General features: G+C 29.5%; 1 protein-coding gene across 1 annotated transcript; it reads left to right on the top strand.

Moving 5' to 3' along the window:
• Positions 1 to 5,380: 5,380 nt before the first annotated feature.
• On the top strand, positions 5,381 to 12,280 carry LOC145202482 (uncharacterized). Its single transcript, XM_080075440.2, has 9 exons — positions 5,381 to 7,131; positions 7,261 to 7,553; positions 7,651 to 7,706; positions 7,810 to 7,972; positions 8,050 to 8,177; positions 8,270 to 8,501; positions 8,609 to 9,110; positions 9,197 to 10,208; positions 11,182 to 12,280. Exons 1-9 carry the CDS (start codon positions 6,973 to 6,975, stop codon positions 12,066 to 12,068), a joined length of 3,432 nt encoding a protein of 1,143 aa, XP_079931566.2. The 5' UTR covers positions 5,381 to 6,972; the 3' UTR covers positions 12,069 to 12,280.
• Positions 12,281 to 13,029: the final 749 nt, after the last annotated feature.

The following is a 13,029-nucleotide window of genomic DNA, read 5'->3' as shown; positions in this document are numbered from 1 at the left end:
TCTATAAGTATTTGTAATTTGGTTCATTAAGTCAATAAAAAAAAGTCATTCAAATGAGCCAACTAATGATAAAAACATACTGAAAATTCAAGTCACTAATGTGTTCCAAACTGAAAATATCATGTTTTAAAATTTACGAATCGCTGAAAAATGACTTTTTGATAAAATTTAAAAGAAAACTTAAAATTTAACATATTGTTAACGAAACATCGACAAATTAAAATCCTCCACTCCTATCTAAATCACCAATCTTTTTTAAAATCCCCAATCCTATTATATCGTGAGTCCTTTTCTAGTTCTTTTTAAGATCTGTAAATCTTTTATAGTTAGTGTTATTTTTAGTTATTTTAGTGTTTAAAATGTTTCTAGAGCTGGCTGAAAAACAAGGATTAGAAAATGATGTACAAATCTGAATTCAAGGATTAGAAAATGATGTACAAATCTGAATTCAAGGATTAGAAAATGATGTACAAATCTTTTCATTGAACTTACTACAATAAAACAATAAAAAAGTGTTATAATACCATTTAAACATATTGTTAAAATGCAATGTTTTTTTTTTGCTAGCTTTAAAGTTATTATTTTACCGATAAAGAGGCCAGCCCTGCTAGAAAAAGCCAAGCTGACCTCGATATCATTTTTTATTTTTTAGCAAAAATTCATATAAGCGCAATTTTAAAACTAGCTCGTTTTCCGGGCTAGCTCGGCAAACGGACTAGCATAACTTTTTTTTTATCATCAGTTGGTTTGAAATATTTATATTATATATTTACATAATTATAAAACAAAAAGATCAGGATAAAAATTGTCAGAGTATTGGAATTATTTTAGATTTTAAAGCCATCTTCAGCGCGAAATTATTGCAATGCTAACGTGTGCCGGTATAGTTTATATACTAAGACATACATTTATTTTATATTAAATCCATCAAAGTTTGCTTTTTTGGAAATTCTTTTTACGATGACAGAAAAACTATATAGCTAAGTCCGCCATATTACTCATTTTAAATCAAACATAAAAAATGAAACACACAATATGGTTTGTTTGGGGCTGAAGTAAATATTGTTTGTTTGAGATTGGTTAAGTAATGAATACTTTAGAATTAGAGGTTTTCAAACGCCATCACAGGGGCAAATAAAAACTTTTTGATTCAAAGATTTCATTAAACATTCTTATTCGAAATATAAGATAATAAATTAGATAATAAAAATTTGTTGTTAAAATCCAATTAACGGTTTAAATTATTATATCAGAACTAAAAATCATAATTTAAATCTAGAAAAAAATATAAGTTAAACGTTTCGTTAAAACATAAAAACCATTTGACAAATTTAAAGTCACACGGTTCGTATCTTACAAACAAAACAATATTATTTATGAGTAATTAATGATTTCAATCGTCGAAGAACAGTTAAAATAATTAATCATTACGGAAAATAATACATTTATTAAGATTAATTAAATGATTTCATCAACGGTTAAGCGTAACAATGTGACGATTGCGTTTGTTTATTGTAGTTTTTTTTTTAGGGCGTTTAATTATTGTAGTTTTTTTTATGGCGTTTAATTGAAGCGGAAGTTTCACTAAAAAAAAAAAAGCCACCACAATTAATTGTGCCGCAGTGAGGTTTGAAATGAACACTTATTTGGGGGTAAGTCCCGTTGGGATCAGGTTTGTTTCTTCGTCAGGTAAAAGAGTTGACGACAATAAGTATGAGTGGTACCGATAGTTTGCAAGTCGATTTTTGCGGGTAGAAAAGTTGAGTAAATAATCGTATATGTTCGGTTGCGACTGATCACAAGTTAATCGACAATATTCGGTTATGAGAAGGATTAAGTTTTATCTAATCATTGAGAAGTAGGAACTATGTGCGATTAATCATTGAGAAGTAGGAACTGTGTGCGATTAATCATTGAGAAGTAGGAACTGTGTGCGACTAAATATTGAGAAGTAGAAACTGTGTACGATTAATCATTTAAGTTGGTTTGCTGGTACTTTTACTTATAAGATAATTGACATCTGTAATGAACAAGACCGATAAATCGCTGATCGTTCCGGTTAGAAACGATTACCGATTTTATTCTCATATGAAAGCATGATTAAAGACATTACGTACCGAATGAGGCAAAAGCTAGACAAACCATATTTTTTAATCGCAACCGAGCACGTGCAATTAATTTTTAATTGTCGGTAACCGGTAACAACCAGCGAAAAAAATGGAATGGTAATGAGTTACAATGTAGGTGAAAAAATGAATGAATTAAAAGACAAATAGCGTTTTTTGAGATTGTCCTTTTTTAAAGATGGTGATTTCAAACACTATGGTGAAAACAACCAATATTGTAAAATATCAGTATTACAAAATGATTGTCAAGAACTTGATTACCTTCCATATATGGGCGTTCATGAATATACTAAGCAATAACGTTCTTGGGGTTGCAGTTAAAAGCCCTGAAAGTAAAGTTGCATTAGAGTAAATTGAAAAGGTTTTTTTTTTACTTTTTATTCATTATTTGAGTGGTGAAGTTCTAAGCTTCTTATCTTGCATACACCTGAAGCAAAAGATAAAATAATAAAGGTCTACTTTTTAAAAATAAATATTTTATGAGTTGTTTTAGTTGAATAATATTTATTAACAAATCTAGCAATACTTTTCTTTTAATTTACTGAGTTTGTATATTTTAATTTGTAACTCTGAAAACTCTTCCAATTGAAAAACTTTTAATAATTCCGATTTTCTTATTGGCTGATTTTTAAATATGTGAAAAATGAAAACAGTTCTTTTATTTCTGTGCAACTTATTTTTATTGAAACATTAGTGTAACTTTCATAACATCCTTAACATATTTGATATCACCCAGCTACGATGTTTGGAACGGAAAAGAACGTTTAATCTTCAAGTTGCTATTTTTTTTTTACCGCGTTCAAATCAAGAAGCAAGTTTTAAGAAATTAGAGAATTTTATTTACAGTTACAGCGATAATTCATAAAAAGTAAAGAAATCAAACAATTATGAAGTAAGCCATAAAAAGCGTGCTAATTCTCAAAATAACTCCCACGGACTTGTTTTTGTTTTAGAAATTAGTAATTTATATGTATTCGTGTATTGACATTTACAATAAAACTATTTACAGCAAATACAGAGCATTATTCATCCTCCGCACAAACCATAAAACAAAAAAATTAAATTTTCAAAATAACTTTTTGAATAAAACAAAAAATATATATATATATACTTTTTTTTTTCGATTTCGCCGACTTTTAAAAGTTAATGGTAATATATATTCTATTAAATTGATAGATATTAGTTTTCTTTGGACAAAATTTAAAAAACCAGTCTTACATTAAGTGTTGAATTTGACGAAATAACATCCAAATGTTACAATTTATCAAAAAGCAATATTTGTATGTTTGATATAAATAATGTGGTTCACAGAAATCAGTATTGCATAAAAGTTCTGTTACTAAGCAATTAAACAGTTAAATGGATTGATGAATCTTTACAACATTACAACTCAATGGGAAAAAATATTTACATAACTTGACATAATTGTCATTAATAAATACACCTTGACTAGTTGAATAAACGAAAACCAGACGAATGACCTTGTAATAAACACTCTAAAGGATCAAAAACTTTTAAGTACATAAAAAATAAAATCAAAGTCTCCATGACAACTGATATAATTTTGAAAAATATCCAAAACTTTATCCAAAAAAGTTTCTTTTTTTTTTTTTTTAATGTTCAATTAAAATTATTACAAAAAATGATTTTGACACGATTGTTGCGCACGCGCAATACATCATAAAATTCGATTTTATTGTAAATGTACACTTCAAGGAAATATTCGGATGTATTTTCGGCTTTGAATACAAAAATATAATCTTAAAACAACTTCAACAGTCGATCAAAAACTTTTCCGTAATATTTTTAAAATCTTAGAAGGAGGAGATCGAATTAGACTTTTTCCAAATAAAACTCTGAACGTCGTTGCATTTTTTTAAATTGTTATTATTTGATACGCTTATTATCATTATTTTTTTTTTTAGAAAAAAAGCGCGTGTGTCATAATTATGTGCGAGTTAAAATTTTACTTTTGGACCTGAAGCAAAAATGTCATTCAATAAAAACCATTGAAATACTTTTCCGCATTAAGTTTATAAAATAAACAAAAGATGCAACAACTTGCATATATAATTTTATAGTTTCGGCTTATCGTGAGTTAAAATGTAAGATTCATAGCGACCAGTCACAAGGTTTAGAAAAACTCTCTTTTAAATAGCTAAATTTTTGCAAACAATGTAATATGGAATCAAGGAAGTCTTGAAATAACAACATTCTTCCAATATTCGTCATTTTTGTAGCAAAACTATTATTCATTGAGTTTGAGCTTTTTTTGTTTTCTTCTCTCCGTATCATTCAGCTTTCAACTCGTTACTTTCTCCTTCTTTCTTATCACCCTTCATAAGAATTTGTGACATCTTATTAAATAATCTTCATTGCATGTTCATTACATGATATATTATACGATAAGGCGGCCAATTAAGTGCATTCCGCGGATTTTTGGATATTTACGATGTCGCATTTTATTGACATTCCTTTTTGCTTTAAATTTGTATATTTTAATTGGCAGACACTCTTATTAAAAAAAAAAGTCAATCCTTTTGAAAATCTATTATTTAGCTAGTGCACTGTTCAATTTAAACCATTTATTAAGCTTTATCTCTCAGTTGTTTTGAGCAGGGTAAATAAATGCACGCACGTCATCAAGAAGTATAAAACATGGCTGCTCTTTCTCTTATTACAAATTTTTAAAATTGATATTCAGTTATTCCTTGTAGCAGATCACCGATTTCTTCCAACAAACGTATTAATAGACTTTACTTGTGGTGCGTTATAGCATAAAACTAAAGTAAATTCGTTGTGTAAAAGTTGCATTAAGCTCTTTACAAGTTTATGACGTCATAAACTGTTTCGTGCATTTTGTCACTGTGCCTAATTGCATTAGTGGCACTCTTAATAGTTTAAATAATTAGCTGCTTTACAGATGGTCTTTTTTGCCTTAACTAAAGAAAGGATAAACTTTATTAAAATCTTACTCGATTGTTGTGGATATCATGCCTTTGTACTTAACTATTTTTCATTTTTAACAACCCCCTCCCTTTCGATTACGCTCACAACCCTTCCCGCTCCGCCTCCCCCCTCTTCTACTCTAAAACTCTGTATTGTTTATACTGATAAAGAGATTTACTTTTCTTTTTAAAGTGTAAAAACAAACTAATTATCTTCACGAAAAAAATTGTTATTTCCTAATTAGTTATTAACTACCATTGCCTCGATGTCACGATGAGTAATAATGACAACTTAAATTTCAGATTAACGAAGGAAAAATATAATCGTGCATATAGAGTTCTCTCTTAAAACTGTATATCTATTTTAAGAAATAAACACATCAATGAAAATATAAAAAACGCTATTAAAACAACATTATTATAGAATGGAGATGGTTTTTGGCAGTGTAGCTCTGTGAATGTGGTTTCTTATATAAACATTTCGTTCATCGTGAACGGGATTTCATTAACAGGAGAGAGCAATTTGAAGTTTTTTTATCAGTAGCGCTTTTATATGCCTTCCGATGTTCGGTTTACATGCTTGGAACTGGTTTACGCTAAAGGATGTGTTGACAGCGGCGTATAAATCTCTTCTAAGAAAAAATTTTTTGTTTAATGTTTCGGTTTTATTGTAAATCGCATATTATGAGTCTTTTATCTTTCTACAATGAGTTTTTACAAAAGAAATAATCGGAGATATTTTAGATATGGCTTTTGAAGTTCGACGGAGACTTAAAAACCTATCACAAAATGCTTGTCAAAGAGTTTCAAAATGTTTTAAAAATGGCTTCTAAAATAACTTTTGTATAAGGAGTTTGAAATGATTTTTGTATAAAGCGTTATCTGTGACACGGTTTATTATGAGTGGATTCTTTAGCAACTTATGAAACAAAGTACATTTGAAAAGTATCCTTATCTGACTCGCATCGAATTAATATTTTACCATCAGCATTAATTTAAAGCATTAATAATCTGAGCGATATTTATTGTTTGTTTGTTGTTGTTGCTTTTTTTTTGTGCATATTAAAATTTTTTTTTTATTTAACTTAATGTTTCTTTACTTCTTCTGAATTTTTATCTCAATGTTTGTGTTTCTTTTATTTTACGTTTTTTTCTTTAAAGTTACACGTAGACAAACTTAATTGATATTTATTGCTTTTGCTTATTCCAGCAGCTAGTTGAAGACTTTGCAGTTTGGATTTTGTTAGTTTTCCCAGAGTATAGAGTAAACAATCTCAATTGGTAAATTTTTTTATTTGTTTTCGAATGAGTTTAACATACCTTCAAAACTCCGCACTTTTTAAGAAAATATTAAAATCGTCATTTCACATTTGGGTCTACTTCGTAATACTCGTTGACAAGAGAACCTAATAGAAATACTAATTGTAAGAGGAGCTGGTTGAGTGAGATATTTTTACAAAAATATACAGAAAAGCAGTTTTTTTTATACAACAGTTGTGTAAACGCTTATTGTGGTCATGCAGCCCGACTTTATTAGAATATTATTTTAAACCAAATACTTAAAATTGAATTAGGTTTATTGTTTGGAGCTAATATAAGGATTTTTCTTCAAACCAACATTATAATACATACTTTCTCAGGAAATTTGTTTTAAATCAGAAAAAAAAAAAAATTAAAAACGAAAAAAGATATATTATCCAACTTTGTAATCTTTTTTAGACAAATTTTTGATGGCAACAGAAAACTTAGCAAGATGTTTCGACAACATAACAAATTTTAAACATAAGATGAAATTGTAACGTAATATGATATATAAAGATCGTGTTATAACGAAGTATTACAGTGGTTAAAAACTAATGGTATAATTTTTATTAGAACATAGAGTATAAAAGTAATATATGGAACACCTACCAATCGAAGTGACGACAGTAAGATACGAGGAACTAGAATCGTATCAAAATGGAAAGAAAGTTGGGAACTACTTACTTGGAGCAACTTTGGGTGAAGGGTCATTTGCTAAAGTCAAAGAAGCTATCCATATAGTAACGGGTGAAAAAGTATAAACTTCTTTTATTAATCCTCGAGACAAACTATTTTACTAAAGCTAACAGTTACTCTCCTCTTATTCTCTCTTTTTCTGCATTTACAGATATTTTTGACTAAAGTAAAGTTTTTTTTATTTTTAGGTGGCAGTTAAAGTTATAAATAAAAAACAAGCGAGTGAAGATAGGTATATATGCAAGAACCTACGTCGCGAGGCACGTATACTGCAACGTGTACGACACCCGAATATAATTCAACTGTTGGAAGTGCTTGAAACTGAGAATTATTACTACTTAGTTATGGAGTATTGTGCTGGAGGTGAGCTATTGAACTACATTTGTGCGAACAAAAAACTCGATGAAAATACAACTAAAAAGCTTGTCCACCAACTTGTATCTGCAGTACTAAGTATGCACACAGCAGGAGTCGTCCACAGGTTTGTTTTCAAAATCTGCATAAACTTTTGACTGAATAGATTTTTAGAAATTTCACAATTTGTTTTTTGTAACTTTTTACTCATTTGGATACTTTAGGGATTTAAAAATTGAAAACTTTCTTCTTACTGAAGAAAAAGAGCTAAAAATAATTGGTAAGAATCTTCCAGAAATATTTAAATATATGTAAATTTATTTATATATACGCTTTCTTTTAATATATATAAATATATATATCATATTTCTCTTTGATTTAAGATTTCGGTCTGAGTAACACTATCTCCGAAGATAGCATTGAAGCATTTCAGAAGACAGGAATTTTCCCACAGCTTCTGACAACGCATTGTGGAAGTCCTGCGTACGCTGCCCCCGAACTTTTAGCACAAAAAAACTACGGACCTCAAGTGGACGTTTGGAGCATGTAAATTATAAAAAAATTATATTTTTTGTTATTTATTCGCGTTTTTAAAAAACTATTCATGCTTTATTTTGTTATAGCGGTGTAAACATGTACGCTATGTTAACTGGATACCTGCCTTACATGACAGAACCTTTTAACGTGATGAAAATGTATGAAAAAATGATGCAGCGAAATATGACACCAATACCAAACTTTTTATCAGAAGGTAAGTTTAATAGATCATTTATAAATCAATTTTAGTAGCTCAAACATTTAGAGGACTCTCAAATTGTAGCGCCAAAAAACATTTGCTTTTAGAGTGTAGAGATCTGATAATGCGTCTTTTGGAACCTATCCCAGAATGGCGAATTACATTAGAGCAGGTTCTACATCATAAGTGGTTCAAATCTTTGGAGAGTATTCCGCCGCACATGTCACTTGATGACATGATGACCACTAAAAAGCAACTGTGTAAAAGCGTCCTGTCATATATGCAGCAAGTTCTAAACATTGACTATAACGAAACAGCGACGGCTGTTTTTTCAAACAGGTCAGCATTTCAAAATAGTTAATGAACATTTTTTTCGTATACTCGATTTCAATACTATTTATCTTATTGCAAACCTTTTTTATGAATGCATATTTTGTCATTTTTAGAGCTACTTATGCATCAGCCGTTTATCATTTGCTGGTACGAAGGCTTGATCGATTTTTAAGAAATACATCGTCGTACGATAACCTTCACGTTGAAAACTCAATAAAACCTCCTGCAGAAACTAAATCTCCAACACTCAAACCCTTTAAAGTGAAGAAATTTTTATATCAAGGGAAAAAAATAACTTCGTTTTCTAAAACACAAACTACTTCATCTGAAAAAATAGACAACAAATGCAAAGTAGACTTTACAATAAACAGCATACGTTTGTCAAGCTTTGAAAAGTTAAATGTCTTAGCAAAAAACTTCGATAAAAACGAGAAACAAAATTCAAGAGAAAAGATTTCCGTTTTAAATACTGATGTACACAAAACTCCTCATCGAAGAACATGTTCGTTGCTCGACACTGCTCTATGCAACGACGCCGACGTTCAGAATAAAGTTCCGACGAATAAAGTTCCGACGAATAGCGGTACGAAGATCAAAGATTTGCCAAATGTTTCGGTATGTTTTTAAGGTGTTTTATGAAATTATTTTTTTTGTTTAATCGTTTCTTTGTGAAATTTTTATTGTAACATCTACTGTTTCAGCCTCATATGGCTTCTTCCGAATGGAAGCTAACAAAAATTGTGAAAAAACCTCTGTTGGCTGCCGACGAAGCAAGTTGCCAGAAGAAATTTAATTACAGTAAAATTCCAAATAACAAAAGTGATTTAAAGACATTTAATAATAATAATATTACAAATACATCAAACTTCTTTGAAACTATTTACAAAACTTCTAATGAAACAGCATTTTCTACAAATACATCTCAAAATATATTGTCCCCGGAAAAAGAACTTCCTACACTGTGCATTACGCCATCGAATTTTGACGAATGCCATACGATCAAACAACCAAACAGCACAGAGACTCTTCAGCAATTTAGCTCAATGAACTTAGACCAATTAAAGCAAGCATTAAAATTTAGTCGGAAAAAATTCCTAGAAATGCATCAAGAAAACGGAAAAAGTCTAACTAACTCAATATTTAACACCGAAAATCACAACGAAAAAACTGAAGGATTCTCTTCAACACTGACTCAGTGTCAGTTTCAAGTTCCAGCTTCAGCAATAGTTGATAAGTTATCGCGGGATTTAAACGCAAACTGCGTTGTCCAAGACGAGGATGTATCGAGAATTACGGCTGACGAAAACAATAACATATTAAATAGTTTACGCAACTCAAACAAATACAATGATGTAGAAATAAACAAAACAAACGCTCCTTTTTTAAATGAAATTAAAAACCACGTTTCGTCATTAACAGATGATCAGACTCCTAAAATAGTAAAAATTGCTCCAAACAAAAAGACTCTAGAACTTAAAGTAAAGCAATTTGCACAGTTTAAAAGCGAAAATAATTCGGACAACAATCATGTTAAAAAGTCAACCAACAGTTTCCAATTAAAACCTTTGGAATTTAATCTAAATTTTCGAAACAAAAAGAAATCTTATAATCAAAAAAAGCAGACGAGTTCTTTGGTAGATGTTGTGCCCATAGACGACCTTGTTAACAAACCAATGCAAGAAGACTGGAGTATCAAACACAATCAGAATATAGGTAGGAATAAGAGTTTAAAAGAGCACTTTCTATGTAATTATTTAAATAGTTCAAATATCATGCACATCTATATTTACACACATAGTCGGCATTTACATGTAGATAAAAAGACAATTATGCATTACAACATTTAACATTCTTTTTAAGAAGTTTATTTGGTGAAAAGACATCTTACTAGTATATAAGTAATATTTGTGACGGAAGCTATTTTCATTACGCTAATACTTTTGAGCCACATACTTCTTAGCGCGAGTTAATCATTTTATTATTATTAACATAATAAGGACAGTTTGTTAAACCAGCAGGCGACTTTTGAATCTTCTGGGCTTTTGACATGCGTTTAATCTCAAAAAAAGTATACGTTGGCGGGATTCTTCGTGACATTTTTTCTCTCAAAGAGTTTATTTATGCGTGTGAACACATGCATTTTATTTTTAGTATTAATGGTGACGAGTAAAAATAAACTTTGCTTAAGAAATAAGGTAACTATATGATGAATCAAGTGTAAAGTCCGGTGAAATTTTATTTTCTTAACAAACAACAACTTAACTACGTAAGTTGTCTTTATTGGCGTGCGTGTGTGTGATATAGATATATTTGTATGTGCGTGTAGTGTGTGTGTGTGTGTGTGTGTGTGTGTGTGTGTGTGTATATATATATATATATATATATATATATATATATATATACGTATATATATAATAGTGTTTTGAATAAAAATGTAACGAGCGTTAAATTATATTGAACGAGTTTTAGATTTATACGCTGATTTATTATTAAATCTGTTAATCTTTAACTCGTTTTGTCTGTGGTATTTTTTAAATATTTTTTTTAAAAATTTTGTATCATTTTTCAATGGATTTTATGGAATGTTTATTAGAAAAATTGTTCAACAAGAAATTTTTTTAAAGAGTTTTATGATGTTTTAACGATTAATTAAATCTTTGATAAAGACTTATATTTTTTCATCTAGGTGAAACAACTGAAGACCCTAAGATATCCGCTGAGCAAGTATCACTCAGTAGAAGTTATGAGATGGATGCTAAAAGTACCCTCCCGTCGTGTAATTCTTCTAATGATGGTGACAGTAGCGTTGCTGAAAATAAAACAGGCACAAGAACGCTAACCATCCATAAAACGTCAATAAAAATCTCAACGAAAAATCAAAATCGTGAGATTCAAAAGTCTTTAGAACCTGCCAGTATCAATAAAGAGACAAATGAATCCACTAATCCTTATGACAGTGGATTTTTCGGAGCGAGCTCAACAGAGGATGGGATCAATAACAGTCCAACTGAAAGCATTAATAAAAAAGATTTAAATAAACCAGATGATTTCCAGAGCCATAAGATTTTTTCTAAAGTATTAACCAAAGAAAAAGATTTTTTTCGTCCAACGTACACCCAGACACCGACATTGAACAGAAAAGTAGAATTTGGAATAGTTAAAAGTAATGGCATGCATAAAGCATGGGGTAGCATGGAATTGAACAATAATGAAAGTAGTATATTATCACAAAACCCAACATATCAAAGAGCTAATTCAAAAATTATGGACAATAAAAACAAGCAGTTTGCACAGGAGATCAGAAGAAATAATTGGAGTTACGCATCTCTACCTCATTCTAGAACCAGATCATCAAACATATCAAAAGAACACAGTATTGAAACGCATTTGTGCAATAATAAAATTAACAATCCCCCGTTAGTTACTCAAGTGCCTTCATTACCGAGACAGCAGTCGGTAAATACAGAACCAGGTTTATGTAGTAGGTCTTTTAAAACTTTTAACTTAGCACGTGCTTTGGAAAGCGCTGCGCTGAGAAGACGAGGAGCTAAAAGTTCCTTAGATAACTACTAAACATCAGTATAGATAAAAGTAAAAAAAAAAAGAATAGATTTTTTTAGTATGATAGCTGAACTTATATTTGAACATGCTTATATGTGTGTATATTTTATTTAAAAATCTTAGTGTTAATGTTTTTCGTAAACCTGTTATTGCAATTTGGTTTTAAATTTCACAAAACAAATTATAACTTATTTGTATAGATGATAAACAAAAGTATCCGTAAATTCTTTTCATTCTTCTATCAAATAACTGTTTTAGTTTTTAAGAGTCCTTGTAGAGAGCACGTTTCCTTTCTTATTGCTGGTATTTTTTTAGTAAAGAAGCTCCTCCCTTTTTATCTGAGGCACTTGCTATTGGTAAATTTTTATTATTTTAAAGTTCCGACGACTAAAATTTGATCACATTTTCCATCACTCAATACTCTATCACTTTTCCATCGCTCGATTGATCCTCTATCACTTTAAACTTCTCATTTCCTTAATCCAATCAAAAAAAAAATCGTTAAAACTTCATTCCTTTTTATATTTTTAACAAAACGCAGATAAACCAACTTGAGTTTGAATAATTTCCCATTCGTAAGTTTGTTAATACAAAGTACATAAAGAAAATATTTTTTAGCGAATGCTAAAAATATTTTCTACTACAGTATTACAAAATGCCTAAATAGAAAAATAGAAAACGAGTACAAAACGAAAAGGAGGAGCAAAAACTATGTGAAAAACAAAATCACTTTCTGTACCTAAATAAATATGTTGAGCGATATCTTCAAGAAAACAAATATTCATCTTGTAAATGATAATAGAAATCTTAAATCTCGCATTCAGTTTAAGTATTGTAATTTGCCTGACAGGGGGTACAATATATATATATATATATATATATATATATATATATATATATATATATATATATATATATATATATATATATATATATATATATATATATATATATATATATGTATATAATACCT

This window comes from Hydra viridissima, unplaced genomic scaffold (genome assembly GCF_058129835.1).
Source record: "Hydra viridissima isolate aposymbiotic clone 2 unplaced genomic scaffold, HvirCarnegie_v1 scaffold_3, whole genome shotgun sequence".
Lineage (NCBI taxonomy): Eukaryota > Metazoa > Cnidaria > Hydrozoa > Anthoathecata > Hydridae > Hydra > Hydra viridissima.
The sequence above is the reverse complement of the archived record's forward strand: the minus strand, read 5'-3'. Positions and strand labels throughout refer to the sequence as shown.

Excerpts from the sequence above, each read along its gene's own strand:
- LOC145202482 (XM_080075440.2), top strand. The coding sequence starts at position 6,973 with ATGGAACACCTACCAATCGAAGTGACGACAGTAAGATACGAGGAACTA. Across the intron at positions 7,132-7,260 it reads ATATAGTAACGGGTGAAAAA|GTGGCAGTTAAAGTTATAAA; the intron begins GTATAAACTTCT and ends TTTTATTTTTAG. Across the intron at positions 10,209-11,181 it reads CAAACACAATCAGAATATAG|GTGAAACAACTGAAGACCCT; the intron begins GTAGGAATAAGA and ends TTTTTCATCTAG.